General features: G+C 42.4%; 1 protein-coding gene across 1 annotated transcript in view; it reads left to right on the top strand.

Moving 5' to 3' along the window:
* The window catches only part of MCM8 (minichromosome maintenance 8), a 235,267-nt gene that overhangs the window by 76,276 nt on the left and 135,259 nt on the right, over nt 1–23,732 (top strand). Inside the window, exons 2-5 of the mRNA XM_090018864.1 lie at nt 3,487–3,627; nt 3,747–3,864; nt 3,964–4,186; nt 4,275–4,438. Coding sequence (XP_089874990.1) covers nt 3,487–3,627; nt 3,747–3,864; nt 3,964–4,186; nt 4,275–4,438 — 646 coding nt within the window. The remainder of the gene's footprint in view (nt 1–3,486; nt 3,628–3,746; nt 3,865–3,963; nt 4,187–4,274; nt 4,439–23,732) is intronic.

Raw genomic sequence — 23,732 nt, 5'->3', positions numbered from 1 at the left:
ACATATTCAAATATGTTAGTTCACATTTATGGTTGTTATCGTGAAGCTTGGTTTGAGTTCGGTTATGCATGTAAAATTTCAGACTTGCTTATGATAATAGCATTGGTCTTATGTGTGCAAGCATGAAGTTTCTACTTGTTTGACTTGAATATGCCATGCTTAAATTCAGGGTGTTATTACAAAGGCTGTATCAACTGGTTTGCATGCATGTGATAAATACGCATGCACATAATTGCATGCATGCTCACATGTTTAATGAGAATAATTCATGAATGAAAGAATGCATATGACATGAATATGAATATTGAATGAAAGCATACACTTAACATGATTGTGTGAACTCATGTACATGCATATAAATGTTATTGTTTCGTGTACATTGTTAAATTGGCATATGTGAATGGGCATGGAAAAGCGCATCGACATCATTGTGTATATGACATGTTGTTATGATATTTTCATATGATGCATCAATTATTAAATAATAGATCATCGTAGGCCTGGTGAGCCTTGAACTTAGATTCCTCATGTTATACTTGTTTTAATGCATCACAAAAGTTACATTGATATTGTTTCACTATATTGCATTGTTCTATGTTTTCTGCGGGCTGTGGTCCCGTGCTGAGTCTCGCATTTGGATATGCGAACTTGTGTTACTAATTTGGTATATTGAATTGCAAAATAATGAAATGACTATTAATAAAAAGATAAAGAAAGAGAACAATGTAATATACGTTCTGAGATATTCCATCGTTATAATGAGACTCTTAGAGTTGCAGTTTTGGGAAACTGTGATGATACAAAAACTCTGTGTGCATTGTTGCTACCCCTGAATCCAATATTGAGGTTCTTCTCCTGACCACGGTTTTAGGGAGAATCCACCACTTTACCTGGGAGTAATGTGTAGACACAGTTGTTGTTTTGGTATATAAAACAAGTGACACTTGTGGATGTGGAGGTCTCTGGTGTCTCTACATTTGATGTGGAGGTCTAATGTTTTGAAGGTTGTTTCGGTCGCGTGTTAAGTTTGAAACACAATAATAAAATATAACTTGTGTGCTAAGTGACCTGGAAACCCTACTTGACCTCAGAAATTTTTACCCATTTAGTGTATCCGCGGGCAACAGTAATAAAAAGTGGAACTTAAATTGTGCGCATTTAATAGAGACATGCATGTGAAAAAAATACTTTGATAAAAGATAATAATTTATTCATGCATGTGTATAAAAATTATGCATATTCCTGTTATGCATTAGATCATGCATATTTACTTGTTTCCTTATTTGTGATATATGGGTGATGGCATGATGCGTGCTCTCTATTGCATGATAACATGTCTTTTATGCATAATTGATGTTCCCTATTGATAGTAATTGTTTTATCTTGTTTATCACTTGTTTCCTGTTGCTTAAATTATGAATTTATCATAATTGCGTTCTTCTAAAATATTGTATGAATCTTATTTATGTTCTTTTTACTTATTTATTTTATTAGATAGATTCGTACATAAAATTTTTTGGATTCTAACACCCTTTTATTTTTTTCGTAGCCTCAGAATCCCAGCGAGGTGACTGGCTTTGCGAGAAGCTGCGAGAGCTATGCGACTTCTGAGCAGACTTTTCTTTTGGACAACGTGACTCTTCTTTCTACTTATTTACATTTTATTTGCTTATGTCGCAAACTCTATGTGTTTTAATAAATAAAGTTTGGTTTGCTTTGGTTTGAAAGATGAGTATAAGATCCCTTGTGGTTGTGGATGTATTGTAACTGTGAGTTGGGGTCGTTACATTGATACACTATGTTGTATCGTACGATACAATATGATACTGATAACATTGAAGGAGACAACATGGCATCTTTTTTGAACTTGTAGTTCCTTCTTTAATTATTACAACTCACTTGTCCATAATGCGTTTCAACATCAAAAAAGGGGTTGCAGTGAAAATGGAGAAATCCTTTTCTAAAACATCAAAAAGAAGGAGCTTACCCTCCTCCAACTTCAATCTCGCACAAATAAAACAAAAAACAAGGTTTTTTAATATCTCAATCCATGTTTTTGAGCAAATAATCAGTCGCTCTTGCGCAAGAAGTGACCCTCAAAGAGCTCCTCAATCCTCTTAAGGTGCATAGGTTTATCTCCAATAGCTTCTAAATAAACGAGAGAACAAACTCTATGAGGGTCTTTAACCCCCTCCTCCCCCCCCAAAAAAAACCCGGCCTTCTTTATTTTCCACTAAAAGTGTATCGGACGATTATACCCCGTATCGAGGTCTATTATATGATTCAGTCAAAGTATATATTATGATATACTCGTTATGAATATGATACACACTCATGTTACAATATAAATGTGTATCATATTGATATACTATCGATACAATATATATGTATGTTACAGACAATACTTACAAGACTACTAAGTAATGCTAGGATGAAATAAAGGAGGGTTTACAGGTTCGTAGATCAAGGGAGCAGGGTATATCACCATTGCAAGAGTCGTAGCTTGCAAAATCATTGCTTGAAGTCATCTTGGATTTTGATGATAAAAAATCAAATAATCATCTCTGATTTTGAGGATAAAAATGAAATAATTATCGTGGATTTTGAGGGTGAAAAAGAAATGATTGATGAAAGTCCATTGACAATGTCACTTCCATTGTGAGAGGCTATTTCGAATTCCGTAAAGGGACTGATGGAGATGTACCTTCCGCAATTGAAGCAGTTTAGTGACTAGTCTTAGACTCTTAGGTTTAGGGGCACAAAAATGAAGAGATCAGAAAAAAATTAATTATTGAAAAATACTTTGTATTTTTTTTGTTCATTATTAACATGCACTATTATGAATCTTGTGACATGTTAATTTGATTTCATTATGCATACTATTCCATAGTTTGCATTTTTCTTGTGAGATATGCACACATTCATAGCATATTATCATGAATACTCAATGTTTGATGTTTTATGTAGTTGATAATTGTTTGATATGTGATGTTATGGTTTATTTTGTAACTAAAGTTATACATTATAAATAGCTTAGATTTTTTTCTGACTTTTATTAAAACAATACAATTTCTTACAATACAATACAATGCAGTACATTTCCTAATTCTAATAAAAACAAACTACCTATAATCTTCTAAAAGATAAAACCTATCCTAAAAAAATGGATCAGACATAATGATCCAAATACATGAAGATCCAAAATAGCAAACAAAAATCCAAATTGCGGATGGATCCAAATGGACCTGGTAGTGTCTCGTTCTCGCTTCTGCGCCACTTTTTCTCCCAAGTGCAAACTTACTAGTCCCGATATCACATTTGACGTGACAAATCTAAATTTTGTTCCTCTTTTCTCTATTTTTCATTTTCATCCATCATTTGTTTATTGATGATAGCTGAATGCTGAAAGATGTAACTGATTTACATGATTGCAATCTGTGTTCTTTCTAAGATATTGCTGGTGTTGCAAAATGCATAATTTATCAGATCAAGGATGATGATGGTATATCATATCTACCTCTTGATTTTCAAACCTTGCGGAAAAGTTGTGTAGCTGAAGAGTTCTATGCTGCTTTAGAAGTAGCACCAAAAGAAGCTGTCTTATGCATAGGTGCTGCTGTTCACAAGGTATCAGACCAAAATATTTCTGTTTCTAGATATTCTCTTTTTGTCCAATGCTTAATATGGATAACAGCTGGTTATTACAAGCATCACTTTAGGTAAATTTAATGCTATGTTTGTAGCAGTTATTAGCTTATCATGGCAAAAGCTGCAATTTTGGAGATCAGGAGAAAATAAATATTCGTTTGTACAACCACTTTGAGTCGATGATAACTTTGAAGAACTTAAAAGCTGCCTACATTGGTAAGATCCTTTGATCATCAGGTCAGGCAAGAAGGAAATTTATGCATTTCATGCTATTTGCATGTGGACAGATTTGTAATTCATGCATTTACCTTATAGGTAAGCTTGTTTCAGTCCGTGGTACTGTTGTCAAAGTCAGCACAGTCAAGCCTTTGGTGGTACAGATGAGTTTTACCTGTGGAAAGTGTGGAGTTGCTATTATGCGGACATTCCTTGATGGCAAATACTCACCACCAACAGTTTGCATTTATTATGGTTGCAAAGGCAGAACTTTTACTCCTATTCGTTCAACAGCTCGGCTCATAGACTTTCAAAAAATAAGGCAACTTTAGTTTTACAAATGCTCATTTCTGTATTCCTTCAGTGTATATGCTAACTTAAAACTTCCCATTTGATATGTTGATATTCAGAGTACAGGAACTGCTAAGCACAGAAAACCATGAGGAAGGCAGGATGCCTCGAACCATTGAGTGTGAATTGACTGAAGATCTTGTTGATGCATGCATACCTGGGGATGTTGTGACCGTCACTGGAGTTATAAAAGCATTAAACAGTTTCATGGATATCAGGGGAGGTATTGCAAAAAGATGCTCCTTAAGCTTCCCATGCATACTTGCAGAATATACATAGTGTTATTTGATTCATTTAATTGTTATCAATGTGTAAACAGTTGTCCTATGTTTTGCTTATGTTGCATACTATTATTCCTTTTATTCTATTCTTAAGAATATGGGTTTACACTGTTGGTGAAGGTATTGGCGTCAAAACCAATTTATTTAAACTTTATATGACACTAGGGTTGGATTTCAATTTTCAGTGGTTAGATTTGATTTGGGATTTTTGTTGCTTCTGCCACTGATTCTAAGAGAGTATTTGCATATATCTGCAATATATGTTTGAAAGACTTTGTAAGGCCACATCTATGTTGATATACCTCAGTTGAGATATGAGTAGAAATGCAACAGATTTACAAGGGTCGTGAGCAAGGGATGTTGAACAGTTAGCATTGTGGAATAAAATGAAGGTCAATCACTACTATCAAAATCTCAAGTTTAACCACACTACTGTTGGAGGAAGATGTTTGCCATAAGCACCACCAGTCCGCCATCACAAGTAATTGGGAAAAGCTTTCAAAAATGTGAAATTGAGATATGATGAGTATAATCAAGGATGCAATGATAGAGATCTGCATAGGAAAGACATGGAGGAAGTATAATTGTTTTAGCATCTTTCTGATATCCTTTTAATTTCATATAATGTAATTGGAATATTTACTATCTACTGTATTTTACCTTATCATGAGTTATGGCCATTAATAATTATTTGCTAATGTTGCATGCGATATTTTTTTGAATATCACTCCCTATTATATGATAACTATATTTTTGGTTATGCTTTTATTCTGTTGTTCATGTGTACATTTGTGAGCATACACACATTAATCTGACCTAGTAGATGCTTTTTGCATGGTTTGTGTGTTAAGAAATACACTTTGGATTGAGTTGTTTCAAGTCAAAACATCATTTTATGGATTATGAAATTTCAGTTTGTTCTTTAGGAAATGTCCCTGTTTCTCAGACTTTAGACTCCTTAGGTTTCTGTCAGTTGTGTGTTGCATTGAAGGCATCACATAAAATATGACCTTAATGGTTCTACTTTCTGTACTTGTTGGATACTGTTGATGATATGAAGTTCAGGTCCAGCAGACCTGGATCCAATGTACATGTATTTGTGTTTAACATTTAAGGGTATTTATGCCCATTGTGTAACATAAGGCATACAGGTCCTACTTGAATTGTGTCAAGGGTATTTTTGTACACTATAATGTGTATATAATATGTGTGTGTGTGTATATATGAATGATGTGTAGCTTTCAAACTTTAGAATGCATTTACATGAATCATTCCAAGTTTGGAGAGATGTTTTAAAATGTGATGGTGGGAGACTCTTTAGATACATCAGCAATCTGCTCTTTAGAGCCCTCGTGCTCAAGAGAAATAATTTCATCTTAATATGTTTGCCTAGTAAAGTGACAATCAATCTTAATATGCTTTGTTCTCTCATGGAACTCTTGATTTTTTGCAATTTTGAATCACATTCATGTTGTCACAATACATGGGAGTCTTACCATGTATAGGGACACCAAACTCTCTTAACAACCATTTAATCCACTTCGGCCATAGCTCTGCAGTCTGCCTCGGTTTTCGACAAAGCCGCTCTTTGTTGTTTCTTCTTTTTCTAAGAGATCAATGAATTTCCAAGAAACACACATGATACGTTCCCGTTTCGTGGTTGGGCCTGAGTTAGGCAATTTCGGCATCCGGTAGGCTCGGTTAGGTCTAAGATTAGGTCAAAGTCAAAACCAGGTTAAAAAGGGCCGGTAAACTGATTAATGAAGGTACAAACAAAGTTTCAGGGTTAGGTGACACTAGGACTGGTCTATACGAATTTAGGAACAGGACGGACTTGCGGGATAGGGCAGGGTCTGGTTTAGTCTGGTTCTGACAGAGTTCGAGTTAAAATTCCTTTCTCTCTGTTGAAGAGGAGAAAAGAAAAAGTCTACATTACGTTAACCCTAATCTCTCTTAAATAGAGATTAGGAACAATAAGTGAATAATTACATAGAAGGCCCTTAAAATAATAAAATAAGAAAAAGAACTCTTTCAACTTTTCTAATTTCTAGAAAACCTGATGCAGGACAGGACCCGATTGGGCCCATCGTGCCACCCGATCCGCCACAAAGGACAGATGAGGGGCTTCACGTGTATGACCCCCTTGCAGGTATGGAGCCGTGATGCAGGGAGGTACCCCTGCGCACCTATTCCAGGCGTGGTGGGGTTCGCACGTCGCAGAACCAACAAACAGATGGAAGTTGACCCAGATTGCGGTTCGGATCCAAACCTGGACCCACGACCCGGGTCCAATAAATAGCCTTTAAAAGGCCCACTCCTAGGGTTGCGTGGGCAGACAGTTTGGAAAGATTCAGCCGTCATTCTCTTTCTGCATTTTGCTTATTCCTCATTACTTGCATCCTTGTTTTCATTAAATTCTTTACTGTTAGTTGTTTTTTCCATTGTTTATTGAAACTTATTGAGGTTAATAAAGAAGTTCAGCCACACCGATTCACGGTGGGCCTCTGTGTTCACTCCTCCTCTGACGTGGGCTGCATCAAAGTGGTATCAGAGCCAGCGCCCACCTTCATCAGCGATATGACTCTTGAAGCAGGGACCGATCCTGTACGAGGCGAGGAACGTGAGGAGGCTTGCAGTGAAGATCCGATGCTGCGTGTGATGGATGTGCTCACAAAAATCCAAGAAAACATGCTGCGGATGAGCAAGGACATTGCCGGTCTGTCAAAAAGAATGGATGGCTTCGATGAACGACTGGTGACCCTTGAATCATCCAGGACACAACCCATAGTCGCAGGCGCAGATCTGGTGGATGGCGCGGCGGCAGGCGTGAACCCTGACCTTTCTTCAATCTATCCGCCGAACCAACTTCAGCATAGTCGTATCCCTTCGCTCCCGACGACACCGATGCACACTCCCAATCCGGGTACTTTCCAGCTACCTCGGGGCGTTTCGATCGGCGATGTTCCCTCTGTGGGGGTATCGAACTCAAGGCAGTTAGCCAATGTGGCTGCATCGCAGGCTAATTCGACCCTGCAGGGAATCGGCGTCCCACTGGGTCCTTTTGTAGGCCCGGTTCTGGGGTACCAGCACCCTGCGACCACGTCGGGACCCCAGTATTACGCTGGGCCCATCGGTAGGCCCCAGCTCGTGGCATCTGGGGGCACTACAGGCCGGGACGGGACGACAGGGCCCCAACGTTTCTCTGGGTATCTCATAGGGCCTTGTTCTGTCGACCCGACCCGGGGAGACAACCTGCTACCCCCCTGACTTAGCGCACGGAGGCCTAGCGACCGCGTATCCGCGCATTGGAACAAGGGGGGCCCTGCTGATCGGATTGAACCCAGGAGGGTCCGGTCCAGCCCTCATGACTACAGGGCCCGGGCCCGCGTCGCTGGGACCGTCCGTTGGGTCTCAGGGAGCGGGTATGGACCCAGAACCCCTTCATCTAGCTTACCCCGTTGGGTCCGATTCGCGGGCTGTCCCGAACTAGATCCAACTCGTTAAATTTTATCCCCATGATGGACCCACTACCGACCCAGACCCATATCGGACCCGGACGGAGCTCCAGTTTGGATTTGAGCCGTGTCAAAACCAGACCCATAATATTATGGATCGGGGACCGAGTTCAAACCAAGCCTCTTATCCCCACAATTCGAACCTCGATCCAACCCATCCATATATGGGTCCGACGAGTAGTGTAGGAGTGGGCCCGATCCATATCTCATCGGGCGACTCAACCCATCAAGATAACCACCAGACCCTGTACCTAAAACCAAACCCACCTGTCCACCCAACCCTGACCCAGAACCCACTACAGCACCCGACCCAACACCATATTCCTAACCCACAACCATATTATGCCAACCCTACCCGCCAGGAACCCGAACCCCATCCGAATCCTCCACCCTACCTTGGACTTCCCGTCATCCCAGTACCCCAATACCGGCCGCAAATGGTGCCCACTCACGGGCAAGCCAGACCGAGGCAATGTCAGCAGGAACCGGTGCGCCCTGATCGCCGACCCCTCATCGGGAGAGTTCGACAGCACCAACATCCCGGCGAGCAGTACCACACTATGGACAATGAAGCAGTATGGGACGACGACATCTTCTGGAACGAGCATCCTGCAGGAATGGTGGAGCCGCGACAACAGAGAGCACCAGAGCACTCCTCCACTTACGGGGTGAAACTGGATCTTCCAGAATTTGCGGGGCGATTCGATACGGAGCAGTTCTTCGACTGATCTTATGCAGTGCAGTTCTTCTTCGACTATCACACCGTCACTGAACATCGTCGTGTCTCGCTAGCGTCTACGCGATTGAGAGGCCTAGCACAGACATGGTGGGTGGAGCTACAACGATCAAGGGAGCGGCAGGGATTAGAGCGCGTACAGTCGTGGGAGGAAATGCAGAGATTGATGCAGTCAAAATTCGTGCCTTCGGATCACGCCGAGCGAGCCTACAAGGAATACCTGACCCTGCGCCAAGGCTCCCGAACTGTAACAGAGTACACCACGGAGTTCCATCGTCTTTCCCTGCGTGTGCAGATCGAGGAAACAACTCATCAGCAGGTCACGAGGTACATTTCGGGTCTCCGTTCTGCTATCTCTGATGATTTTAGTTATGTCGCAGTTGAGCCATTAGATTAGGCCAGCAGTTACGCCATGAACATCGAAGACAAGCTGAAGCGGAGGCAAGAATATAGGATGTACCGTAGTGAACCCACCAGTCAACCTAAGTCGGGTTTCCCAACCAGGGGAGCAAGCTCCCCTAGTGATTCAAAGCCTAGAGCAGACCTTAGCAAACCGGATCAGTCAGGCCCAACTTTCCACACCCGGTCCAAAGCCAAACCTAGTGAGTCGACCCTTCGTTGTTTTAGATGTCAAGAGTTAGGGCATGTCGCGTCCAAGTGTCCCACCGTGAGCAGGAACACCCATCTTGTTGAAGGAATTGTAGAGTTTGCTTCCGCAAGTGAGAGTGATAGTGATGACAAGTCATTAGTTGAAGACGAGGATGAGAGGGGAGTTATAGAGTTCGACGGTAACATCGAAAGTTTGTTGTTCATCCGTCATGTGTTGACCACACCCCGATAATCGGCCCCATCGAAATGGTTAAGGAATAACATTTTCAGGACCCGGTGCAACTGTGAGGGTCACGCTTGTGATGTCATCATTGACACCGGAGCTTGCGAGAACATGGTGTCCGAGAGTGTTGTTTCTACCTTGAAACTCAACACTGAGAAGTTGTCCCAACCCTATAAGATGGCCTGGTTCAAGAAAGGAAGCGATGTTCCCATCACTCAGCGATGCCTAGTCCGGTTTTCCATGGGGGAACACTACCATGATGAGGTGTGGTGTGATGTAGCCCCTATGCACGCGTGTCACATTCTGTTGGGTCGCCCCTGGCAGTTTGATCACCAGACAACTCACGATGGCCGCAAGAACACATACTCCTTTATCTTTAATGGCCATAAGATAGTCCTTCTACCTATCAAGGAGACCGACTTTCCCACCGTGGACAAACCTGAGCGAGTCCCCCGACTAGCAGGCCTCTCGTACCAGTTTTTCTTGAATCATTGTCAAGAAGATGGCTATTGTTATGCCCTGGTGGCAAAGCCCGTGATGAGTTCGTCAGTGTTTATTCCCGCGGACGTTGCCCCTCTTCTAGAGGAGTTCCGCGACATCATGCCGGATGACCTACCTGATGGATTACCTTCGACAAGGGTAGTTCAACATGCCATTGACTTTGTGCCAGGGTCGATCCTACCCAACCTTCTTGCATATCGCATGAACCCCTCCGAGCACACCGAGTTATTAAGACAGGTTCAGGAATTACTGAAAAAGGGTTTCATTCGCGAGAGTGTTAGCCCTTGTGCAGTACCCGCCTTACTCACTCCTAAGAAAGATGGGTCCATGCGCATGTGTGTCGATAGCCGCGCGATCAATCGCATCACAATCAAATACCGTTTTCCCATTCCTCGTTTGGATGATATGTTTGATATGTTATCTGGTGCCTCCATTTTCTCTAAAATAGATTTAAAAAGCGGGTATCACCAGATTCGTATACGAGAAGGGGATGAGTGGAAACCGACATTCATGACACGTAATGGATTGTATGAGTGGTTAGTCATGCCATTTGGGTTATCTAATGCCCCAAGTACCTTCATGAACATGATGACCCAAGTTTTGCTTCCGTGTATTGGGAAGTTTGTTGTTGTCTACTTTGACGATATTCTGATTTATAGTTCGTCGTTGTCCGATCATTTGAGTCACCTGCGTCAAGTCTTAGGTATTTTGAGGAAGGAAAAATTGTACGCCAATGCAAAAAAGTGTGAGTTTATGACGTCCAGTGTCGTGTTCTTAGGTTTTATTGTGTCATCTGATGGCGTCAAGGCCAACCCCGCAAAAGTCCGCGCGATTGTCGATTGGCCTACCCCAAAGACTATAGGAGAGATCCGTAGCTTCCACGGGTTAGCCACTTTTTACCGACGTTTCATGAGAAATTTTAGTACCCTCATGGCCCCCATCACGGAGTGCCTAAAAGGTACTAGTTTTCATTGGACGCCCGTGGCTGGAAAAGCCTTTACGATCATCAAAGAAAAAATGATCAGTGCTCCTGTCTTAGCTCTCTCTGATTTTAATGCAGTCTTTGAGGTTGAGTGTGATGCCTCCAAAGTGGGGATTGACGCTGTCTTGAGTCAGAACCGTAGACCCGTTGCCTTCTTTAGTGAGAAGCTGACTCAGGCCAGGTGCCAATACTCCACTTACGATGTTGAGTTTTATGCCGTGGTACAAGCCCTTCGTTATTGGAGACATTATCTCATTTATAAGGAATTTGTCTTGTACACGGACCATGAGGCCTTGAAGTATCTGAATAGTCAAAAGAAGTTGAGTGCTCGTCATGCCAAGTGGGTCAGCTTCTTGTAAGAGTACACCTTTTCGCTTCGCCATCAATCTGGTGTCCTGAACAAGGTGGCTGACGCTCTTAGTAGGAAAAACAACCTTCTGATGACTATGTCAGTGCAGGTCATTGGCTTCGAGCAATGCAAGGAATTATACCCCACGAACCCTGATTTTCACCAAGTCTGGGAAGGATGCATCTCTTCAGATCGCACCCTCGACCCCCGTTTCTGTATTCATAATGGTTACCTCTTTCGTGGGAACAAATTATGTGTGCCCAATTTCTCACTTAGGCTTTATTTGATTTCTGAATTACATGAAGGAAGGTTAGCAGGGCATTTCGGGCATGATAAGACGTTCGCTCTCTTAGATGAACGGTACTTTTGGCCCAAAATGCGCAAATATGTTGTCAAGTTCATCTAAGGGTGTCATGTGTGTCAAGTGTCCAAGGGTCATCGTCAAAATAGTGGTCTGTATACTCCGTTACCCATTCCTGAACGGTCGTGGGAGCACGTATCCATGGATTTTATCGTGGGCCTTCCCCGCACACCACGTCGTTTTGATTCAATTTTAGTAGTTGTTGACCGGTTCTCCAAAATGGCTATCTTTGTCCCGTGTAAGCGAACCACCGATGCCTCTTTAGTCGCCTCATATTATTTCAAGGACGTTGCCCGTTTCCATGGTCTACCTCACACAATCACTTCTGATCGTGACACGCGTTTTATGAGTCACTTTTGGAAATCGTTATGGGCCCTGTTGAAGACCAAGCTTCAGTTCAGTAGTGCGTATCACCCCCAGACTGATGGCCAAACCAAAGTTGTGAACCGCACCTTAGCAAATTTGTTACGGAGTCTAGTGGGGGAAAATGTCAAAACTTGGGACCTCGTATTGCCCCAAGCCGAGTTCGCATATAACAACTTCATTAACCGTTCTACTGGTAAATCTCCGTTCTAAGTAGTGTATGGTCGGCCACCCACCCATGTCGTCGACCTAGCCCCTGTGTTAGATCTCTCAGCTCCAGCTCCGGATGCCTTTGATGCCGTCGAGTATATGCGTGACATTCACCGACAAGTCCGTGCCAAACTTGTTGAAAGCTACGAGGCCTACAAAGCTTTCGTAGATCAGGGTCATCGTGATGTCCACTTCCAGGTCGGTCAACTCGTTTGGGTGTATCTGCGTCCAGAGCGTTTTCCTGTAGGCACCTATAGAAAATTAAGTCCTAAGAAGTATGGCCCTTTTAGGATCCTTCAACGATTGGGTTCGAACCTTGAGCTGCCCGATGATTGACATATTTCCCCTATTTTCAACGTGGCTGATCTATATGCTTACTGTGGCAACAAGTCGTCAGAGCAGACTTCTTCCCAACCAGGGGAGAATGATGTAGGATAGGACCCGATTGGGCCCATCGTGCCACCCGATCCGCCACAAAGGACAGATGAGGGGCTTCACGTGTATGACCCCTTGCAGGCACGGAGCCGCGACGCAGGGAGGTACCCTTGCGCACCTACTCTAGGCGTGGTGGAGTTCGCACGTCGCAGAACCAACAAACAGATGGAAGTTGACCCGGATCGCAGTTCGGATCCAAACCTGGACCCGCGACCCGGGTCCAATAAATAGCCTTTAAAAGGCCCACTCCTAGGGTTGCGTGGGCAGACAGTTTGGAAAGCTTCAACCATCATTCTCTTTCTGCATTTTGCTTATTCCTCATTACTTGCATCCTTGTTTTCATTAAATTCTTTACTGTTAGTTGTTTTTCCCATTGTTTATTGGAGCTTATTGAGGTTAATAAAGAAGTTCAGCCACACCGATTCACGGTGGGCCTCTGTGTTCACTCCTCCTCTGACGTGGGCTGCATCAAAACCCCATCACACCTATTTATTTTCTCTCAACACTCCCCCTCAAGCTGGAGCATAGATATCAATCATGCTCAGCTTGTTACCACACTTAGAAAATTTTGAGATGGGAAGAGGTTTGGTGAATACATGATCAACTTGATCTTCCGAGGATACATGACTAGTGGATATGTTTCCAATCTGCACCATATCTCGAATTTTATGATAGTCAACCTCAATGTGCTTAGTCCTCTCATGGAATACAGGGTTATTAGCAATATATGTGGCAGCCAGTGTTGTTAAAAGCGCGCCTCAAGGCGCAAAAAACGCGCCTCGCCTCGTGGCGAGGCACTTTTCGCCTTGAGGCGCACTTAAAAAGCACAACAGCCTCAAGGCGTACGCCTCATGCGCCTTGAGGCGTACACCTTGAGGCGAGGCGCGCCTCAAAGTGAGGCGCACATTAAACATCGGATGGCCCGAACCCGAGTTCGACCCGGATCCGGGCCTGTATTCTCGAAAGATCGAGAACCTGTGTCTTTAAAAAAGACACAGGCGCTTCGGGGCGAGGGAAAGCCCTCGCCCCTTCTCTCTCCACTCCGTCCCCTCTCGTCCACCGCCACTGCTCGCCGCCGGCCACCACTCGCTGATCATCGCCTCTGCTGAGAAGGGATCGTAACCAATCGAATGATGAGAAGAATGGGGTTCTCTGTTGGAATCCCTCTGGTACTGGGACTCCCCTTCTTCCCTTTCTATTATCTGAAGGTTGTGCAGAAGTTGGATGTGCCCACGTGGTTGCCCTTCACCGTCTACTTTTTCTTCTTTGGTTCTGCTCTGTTGGGGGTGAGTTATGGGATTGTGTCCTCTAGTTGGGACCCTTTGAGGGAAGGGTCCCTTTTGGGATGGAACGAAGCTCAGAGGAACTGGCCCGTTTTCTGGCAGTCGCTGTGGGGAAGATCAGAGAAGAAGTAGTGGCGCTCCAATATGTATTTTTTATTGTGTAGTTCCAACTTTTGTGAGAGAAACCGCAGGCAAAGTGTTGCGAGTTGTTCCTATAAATTCTTTGTTTTGCTGCTTACCTTATTATTGGTTTTCACGATATTTTGAAAGAATATATGTCAAAAAAAATGATATTTACGATACATCTCTTATTTGAAAGTGCCACCTTTTTATCACTGTATTAACACAAATAAAGAAATGTCTTAACTCTTAAAAAAGGATTGCAAAACCCTCCAGTAAGTTTAGTGAAAGCTATGCAGTCTAACATGAACTTATAATTAAATGGTTTGTTGAAACTGTAGAGAGAGAGAGAGAGAGAGAGAGAGAGAGAGAGAGAGAGAGAGAGAGAGAGAGAGAGAGAGAGAGAGAGAGAGAGAGAGAGATGGTTCTGCCAAATTGTCGTTGCTAAAATATGTTTTTCAAATGTGGTGTTGGGAATAGAATTGCTGAATGGTGTGCAGAGGATGTTGGGGAAACCGCAACACATCTCTAGTTCAAGGATCCCAAACACAGCATTGACGGTTAATGAGATTCAGGATTTATGTTTCGTATATGCTGTGAAATAAGAGCTCGCGTCCTGTTTAATCGCAGTTTGGTTAGATTTTCCCTTTGTTCAATTGTATATCCACAATCTAAAAGCTTTTATGGATTTCTGTGGATCCCCACTTAAATCTTTTCCTTCTTTGAATTGTCTTGCCTATTTTTATGCAAGCCATCTGAGCCATGTTTCAAATATCTGGCCAAGACATCACTGAGATAACCATATTCCAAGTTATAATTTGTATCATAGAGATGATTAAAGTGTTTGGCTTGCAAGTAATAAGTTTTAGCGTTCAAATCTTTTTGGTTTTCTTTTTTTTGATCTCCATCTACAGAAATAGTATCCAACAATTTACACAGCATCAAATCAGGCCGCTTCTTCCTTAAACAACAGTGCAGCATTAAGAGTTTTTGAACGATCTCACTCCTAAGAGCACCCGTGTCCATTCATTGCTTCCTCCATATAGGCAAGCCAAATAGAATTGTTGGACAACACCGACAAATGAACCAGCCGGATCCTCATCATTTAGCATATCAGACAACACATCAGTCTCAGGCAGAATGATATCAAATGGGCTCTGCATTACACCAGCCACCTTGATAAAACCGGCAGCATCATGAAGGGCATAAGCAACCCGAATGCACCCGAACAGACTACGCTACCTGAAACTCTAACTGCAAAATGTCGGGAGGCTCCCAATCTGATGGAAACTCTACCTGAAACTCGTGTTGGTTGGCGCTTCATCAATAAAGCATTTCTTATTTATTTATAATTTTAGATCATTTTTATATTTTTTTTAAGTTAATTTTTTTTTGAGGCTTACGCTTTGCACCTCGAGGCTTACGCCTCACCTCAGATTTTGGTGGAGCGCCTCGCTACGCCTCAACGCTTTTCACAACACTGGTGGCAACCTTATTGTCACACATCATCTTCATAGGTAGAGAAATTTGTACATCCAGGCAGGTCAATGCAAACTTCATCCAAATCATTTCTGTGACAGTTTAAGCCATAGCCCTGTATTCTGATTCAGCGCTAGACCTTGCTACCATTGCTTGCTTCTTACTTCTCCACGAAATTAAGTTTTCCCCAACAAAGACACAAAATTCTGTGGTAGACTTTCTGTCATCTACAGACCCTGCATAGTCAGCATCTGCATAAGCCAAAACATCAAGAGAGACACTCCTTGTAAACAATAAACCCTTTCCTGGAGATGACTTTAAGTATCTGAGAACCATCATAACAACATCCCAGTGATTTTTTCTCGGTTTATCCATAAATTGACTCAACTTACTCACTGCAAGAGATATATTAGGTCTGGTCACAGTAACATAAAGAAGCTTTCCAACCAAAGATCAATATGATTTGTTGTCCACCTGTTCAGACTGTTTATCACAAAGGCGAACTCTGGAATTCATGGGAATAGTAGCTCGTTTTGCCCCAAGCATCCTAGTCTCCTGTAGTAAGTCAAGAACATATTTCATTTGGGATAAAACAATGCCTTTTTTATTTCTTGCCATTTCAATTCCTAAGAAATACCTAAGAGAACCAAGATCTTTGGTAACAAATTGTTTCTATAAGTATGCCTTAGTATTATGAATTTCCTGCTCATTATCACTTGTCAAAATAATTTCATAAACATACAAAACCATAACAACCACCCCTTTTTCACCTTTCTTTATAAAGAGTGAGTGATCCACAGGTGATCTCTGGAAACCAAAATCAGATATCACTTCAAACAATTTTTGAAACCATGCATGTGGACTCTGTTTTAAGCCATAGATCGCCTTCTTTAACCTGCACACCTTATGACACTCCCCCTGCTGCTCAAAACCAGGAGGTTGTTGCATGTACACAAGTTCAGACAAGTCCCCATACAAAAATGCATTTTTAATATCAAGTTGCGTCATGCTCTACCCATAATGAACTGCTACAGTAATAACCAACCTGATAGTGCCCAGTCTAGCGATAGGAGAGAATGTCTCAAAGAAGTCCACTCCATATGTCTGTGTATAACCCTTAGCAACCAGCCGCGCTTTGTATCGCTCCACTGTTCCATCCGACTGATATTTAATAGTGTACACCCATTTACATCCCACAATGTCCACATCTGAAGGAGGATCTACAAGCTCCCAAGTGCCATGCAAAATCTGGGCATCCATTTCCTCCTGCATAGCTTGTCTCCATTTAGAATCCAATAGAGCCGGCTGATGATTGAGGGGAACAAAGGTAGCAGATAATGCAGAAATGAAGCTTTGCAAGCTACGACCAAGTCGATCAGTTGACACAACCCTGGAAACAGGATGTAAGGTACATTGTCGTTTTCCTTTTCGCAATGCAATTGGCATATCATCTGTGACCTCTGGATTATTTGCAGCATTATCAGAACTACCAGTAGGATGATCAAAAGTATCGGGAATACTTACCTCAAGAGGAAGAGAAGATGAAGAGCCATGAGAAGAAGCATGATGCTGAGAGTACACTAATGGAGGTTCGTGGAATCAAGATGAATTAGGTGTAGGTTGTGACTCAGGGACTGATTCCAGAGGAATAGGAGGAATGGGTAGTGGAAAGGAATCAATTGCTACATTTTGTAGACGAGACCCACTAATGGAAAAGTAAGAAACATGCTCAAAGAAGGTAACGTCCGCACTGACATACTCTTTTCTGATAATGGGATCATAACATCGGTAGCCCTTTTGTTTTTTTGGATAACTAATAAAAACACATTTGGTGGCTTGTGCAAATAGCTTATTTTGATTAGGTCCAAGTTTATGAACAAAGCAGACACATCCAAAAACTTTGGGAGTAACTCTAAACAAGGGACAATTAGGATAAAGTAGCTGAATAGGTATTTGATCTCCAAGATTAGCGGAAGGCATTCGATTAATAAGGTAACGGGCTGTAAGAATCACATCCCCCCAAAAAGATGATGGCATGTGCATTTGAAGCATAAGAGATCTGACAACGTCAAGTAGATGCCTATGTTTTCTCTCAGCAACCCCATTTTGCTGAGAGGTATAGGCACATGTAAACTGAGGTTGAATACCATTATCCCGATAGAATTGCATTAAGGGGGTAGTTTTGAATTCAAGAGCATTGTCAACGCGAACAATTTTAACCAAGGAACTGAATTGAGCTTTTATTTCAAGAATGAAAGATTTGATAATACATGGAACTTAAGATCTCTCTTTTATTAAAAAGACCCAAGACAATTTGGAATAATCATCAACAATAACAAGGTAGTACTTGCACTGGGACCGACTGAAAACACGACAAGGTCCCCACACATCGACATGAATAAGATCAAAAGGACTTTGACTAGACTGACTTTGACTCAAAGAAAAAAAGGTTCAATGATGTTTCCCCAATTGACACGCTTCACACTGAAAGGGCGCCCCTGGAGAGATATGTGGAATGACTCTACGAAGCTTCGATAATGAAGGATGACCCAACCTGAGATGCCACTGAAAAGGATCAGATCTCGACTTAGCACTAAAGTGTGCTACTCCAATTGGCTGTGAGAGGTAGTAAAGTCCGCCTTCCTCATGGCCTCCACCAATCGTCCTCCTCGTCAGTAAATCCTGAAACACACAAGAACCAGGGTCAAATATTACACGACACTGAAGCTCTTTAGTAAGATGGCTCACTGACAAAAGATTCTTTGAAAATTGTGGAGCATGAAGAACATCCTAAATTTGTAAGATGAGTGTGAGAGACACATCTCCTTGCCCTTCAATAGGAGACATTTGTCCATCTGCAAGTGTAACCATGCGAGGCAAAGACATAGGATGTAATGTAGAAAAGAGATTGGACTGCCCACAAAAATGTCTGGATTCCCCTGAATCGATAAGCCATAACTTACATTTATCGGACATTATAGTACCTGCTGAACATGTCACGTCAGACATTACAGTAGAAGTCAATGCATTTACAGATCGCTGAGCAAGAAGCTGGTCATATTAAACACGACTGAGACTGAGAGTAATGGTGTCGGTGGAGGAGGTAGGAACCAAATCTAAGTTAGAAGTAGCAACTTGAGCAACTGCGTTAGCATTAGCTTTAGTAGATGGTAATTGAGAAGTTGTGGGACGACAATGTTTGTCCCAACATCTATCCTCCAAATGGCCCTGTTTTCCACAATATGTACACTGAAGTCTACCACGTCCTCCACCACCTCGTCCACGACCATGTCCTCGAACAACATTGGATAATCCATGGCCACGTCCACTAGCAACAAGAGCTGAGGACTGCGTGTCATTCTGAGATTGAGGAAGAGTGACAGCAAGTCGATTCAAGCGATTATAAGCATTATCAAGAGTTGGAATGTATGACCCAGTCAACATTTGTACTTTGGTAATAGAATAATCATGTGATAGACCCGACAAAAAACGAGCAACCATAGTCTGCTCTTGATGAACTTTATGAGATGGACAACAGGGAGGGCGTACAGAATTGAGTCATTCATAAGCAGAACGAACATATGCATAATACTGGGCAAGACTCTGATCCCCCTGCTGCAATTTAAATATATCTTGCTCAATTTGTAAGATTCTGCTCACATTCTTGTCTTGGGAATACGTATCACTTAAAGTGTCCCACATATCTTTTGCAGTAGTATAATAAATTAATTGGTCAGCAATGTGGGGCTGAACACTATTCATAATCCAAGACATTACTATATCGTTATCCTCTTGCCATGTAGCATATTTTCCAGTCTTCTCTGCTGGTTCCTTTTCCAACAAAATATGTTTTCGTCGATGTCCAGACACCGACATCATAAATGTCTTTGACCATCTCTCATAATTAGTATCATCCAGTTTGACAGATGAACCATACGAGAACAAATTAGAGAATGCCTTATATTTTGGAGCAACATCAATTTTCTGTCCAACTTCACTTATCTTGTCGTTAGCTCTATCTGAATCATTGATAAAGTTTCCTTCAACCCAATAGCACAACGCTGCAGATCTGATTACACATACACACTTAGATGACAAATCTAAGAACAACACCAGCAACTGGTTGAATGAAATGAAACCAACCACACAAAACTTCAGATCTGATTGCACAACACACCCAGATGACTGATCTGATAATAATAGCAAGAACTGAATGAATAAAATATCAAATATAGCCACATCCCAACTATCTCCAACGCAACTAATTGATGTATTTCAGATCTGAAGAATCCCACAACCAGAAAACAAGTAAATATATCATTCACTCACCTTGACATCTCCACATCAGATGCACCCAACTTGCCAACACATCAGATCTGCATGACCACAGCGCAACAACAAGAAAGATCGAGGGAGTCTGATCAGATCTGCATATTAGGGCAGATTAGATCAAATTCCTGCTCGTGTGGTAATTTTTTTTAGCACAATCAGCTGAAGAGGTCGATTAGATGGAGCAAGATATTTGGAAAAGGAACTATGGAAGAATGATTAAAGGAGAGGAATCAGATCTGGTGGGTGTCACAGCCTCCCCTAATCTCTCTTAATAGAGATTAGGGACAATAAGTGAATAATTACATAGAAGGCCTTTAAAATAATAAAATAAGAAAAAGAACTCTTCCAACTTTTCTAATTTCTAGAAAACCCCCTCACACCTATTTATTTTCTCTCAACACTCTCAAATTACCAAACTTTAGGGCAAGACTCTAGACATGTGGAAGGAGGTCTTGTTAAAATCTCAAGGCCTAACTCCACTGCGTTCTCGTGATATGAGCACAAGAACATGCGATAGGGTTTAGGGTTTTGGACTGTGTTTTGACCATGGTTGCCAGTCGAGGAAGGCGGAGCGAGAAGCTATACGGGAAGCAGAAGAGGGAAGCGGGGCACTTTCAAAATTTTAGGAAGCGGGAAGCGTGGGACGACTTAGGAGTGAATCAGGAATCGTCTCGGAAGCGAACCAGAAGCGACCTCGGAAGCGAATCGGAAGCGAAAAAGAAAAAAAAAGAAAAACAAAAAAAAATGAAAAAAGTGAAAAAATGGGGGAAGCGAGGGGGGAGAACGCTTCCCATAAAAAATCGCGCTTCCTAGCGCATTTCGGAAGCGCGGCATTTTGTGCTTCGGGGAAGCACGCTTCTTGACTTACCTAGGTGTTTTCGGTAACTCTGGTTTTGACTCCGATAGGTTTGGGCATAAAATCAGGATCTCATAACTAGGATGGAGATAAATGTTGGTTTTTGGAGGGTAGGCTTGGGACATGTAGGAGAACCTAGGGTTCAAGTTTCAGCCCTAGATTAGCTCGAGTTTGAGAGATATGATTGACGCAAGTCATGCTGAATTCAACATTTAATAACAAAATTTTTGCCAGGATTGGAGGCTACTTGGGTCAAGTGGGTTCCAACGTAGGTTTGGGCTAGGGTCTGTGGTTGGGATTGACTTACCAGACTTGGGCTAGGTCTATCTAGGTTGGCTACAGGGTCCTGGTTACCTGGGAAAGGTTTGGGCTCCACGAAATGGAATTAGAATGCAGGAGTTGCTACCAGGGTTGATGTAGTCCGTCGAATGTAGGTAGACTTTGACTGCGGCCTTGGTCCATGTAGCAAGCTTGACCACTGGGGTCCAACCACTGAGCTGGGTCAGGGGCCAACCTTGAAGAGGGAGAGAGACGAGTCAGTGATAGGGACTCACAAGAGAGAGAGAGAGAGAGAGAGAGAGAGAGAGAGAGAGAGAGAGAGAGAGAGAGAGAGAGAGAGAGAGAGAGAGAGAGAGAGAGAGAGACCCAAGAGAGGGCATGAGCTAGAGAGAGCAATTGAGAGAGGAATGCAATCCACGTTTTTTCCTTTCCTTCATGATGATCAACTCAAAGATAGCAAGACCTATATATAGGCACAAGGGAGGCTCATAAAGCCTTCACAAAAACGTCCTAGGGGACGTGAAACAACCTGAATCCTCTCGACTCGGGGTAGATCAGTGCTGGGTTTGATCTAACTCCACACACGATAAAAAATCGATGCAAATGAATAAAGTATGATTCAAAAAATAATTACAGACATCAAATCGAACCTGTACATAAACCGTGAAGGGCGTGGGCCCTTGCTGCGTTGTCCAATGCCATGGGCTGATCGATGCGGTTCATGGGTCACTGCATGGAAACTAAGAAGACTGCATGAATTTTGAGGCAGGTGCTTTGATACCATTGTTAGAAACCCGACCCTAGGGAGGGACGATTTCTACAAATCCGGCCTCGAGAGAGTTACAAAAGGGCGTGTCTTAAACACAAATAGGTAAAGAAAAGGGAGGGGCGTGCAACGTTGGGGGAGAGAGTTGTCTCTCTTTGTCGGCTACACAGGGAAGCATGAGGTGGATGGGAGGTCGACGACAACAGAGGGAAAAAAGGCGTTCCCTTCGAGTCAATAACGGGCGTGGAAGAGAGGTGAGGGAGAAATACGTTCCTTCAAGAACACGAACAAAAAATGAAGTTTAAAGAAATCTCTAAATAAACTTCATTCCAAATAAACTAAGATAGGTATATCTATTTATAGATTTACAAGATGGCAAAAGGCTAAAAATACACACAGTTCCCATCTTAGAGAGAACTCTAGGGGGCCGTCCCATCAAAGTCCCAACCTAGGTAGGACTCCAGGCTTGGCAGGTTTCTCTAGGAGTCTTGGAAGAAAGGGAAATCCCTTTGCGAAGTCCCTGTTGAATGACACTCCAGCAAGGCAGGTCTTGTCTGGGGTGGATCTGGCTGGTCGGACTCGGATCCGGAAAGGGTTCGTAACATGCCACCTCTATCGGATCAGATTTGATGAAAGGTCTTTACCGAGCTGCAAGCTGCACAACAACAAAAGAAGAAGAAGAAGACAGAGAGACACAGAGAGAAAGATGCAGAAAGGCTGGGGCGACTAAGCACTCCCACCGAGCCCTAATCGTCACATATATAAAGAAATTTACAATGGGTTTATATTACATAAATGCCATTAATGAAAATGAAAAAACACATGCACATTAACAACATTGTCATGTGTATGGATCTGGATCTAGATCCATACGCATGCTCTATTTTAACACCCTCCCTCAAGTTATACATGGCCTTGGACCATGTACAACTTGTTCAACAGCCAAAATTGACGTCCTGTTAACCTCTTGGTAAACAAGTCTGCCACTTGATCTTTTGTCCGAACATGACGTAGTTCTATCTCTTTTATCTCGACTTTCTGTCGTATAAAATGTTGATCAATCTCAATATGCTTCGTTCTGCTATGATGAATTGGGTTACATGTAATATTTATTGCGCTTTGATTATCGCATAGAAGAGATGATCAAATTATTGTCTCCCCAAGATCACTCAATAAGTGTCTAATCCATATAACTTCTGCCGTGCCTGCAACCATCGACCTATATTCTGCCTCTGTACTCGATTCTGTCACTACTTTTTGTTTTCTACTGCTCCAAAACACTAAATTGTGTCCAATGTATACACAATATCCAGTGACAGATCGTCTCATCTGAATCACCTGCCCAATCTGCTTCTGTGTAAGTGATGAGTTCATGTCCTTGATGTAGGTTATCGTTCTTGCGATAAACAAGTCCGTCTCCTACAGTTCCTTTTAGATAACGTAGAATACGCTTCACGGCTTCCATATGACCTTCCGTTGGAGCATCCATAAACTGAGATACCTGATTGACAACATAGACTATATCAGGTCTGGTAAAAGTCAAATACTGCAGCATCCCTACAAAACTTCTATATGTTGTAGGGTTGACACAAAGGTGGCCATCTTCAGAGCTCAACCTTTGATGTAATACACTCGGAGTGTTGACTGGTTTGCAATTTGTCATCTCGGCCTTTTCCAGAAGATCAAGAGTGTACTTTTGTTGCATGAGTGTCAATATGTCTTTTTGTCGGTCAACCTCCACACCAAGGAAGTACCTCAACTCCCCTAAATCTTTCATCTTGAAAATTTTCATAAAAAACCGCTTTACTTCTTGCACATGATTGTCTAAACTCCCAGT

Source organism: Nuphar pumila, chromosome 10, assembly GCF_984573655.1.
Source record: "Nuphar pumila chromosome 10, dmNupPumi1.hap1.1, whole genome shotgun sequence".
Classification (NCBI taxonomy): Eukaryota; Viridiplantae; Streptophyta; class Magnoliopsida; order Nymphaeales; family Nymphaeaceae; genus Nuphar; species Nuphar pumila.
Note: the sequence above shows the minus strand (reverse complement) of the source record. Positions and strands in the feature narration are given on the sequence as shown.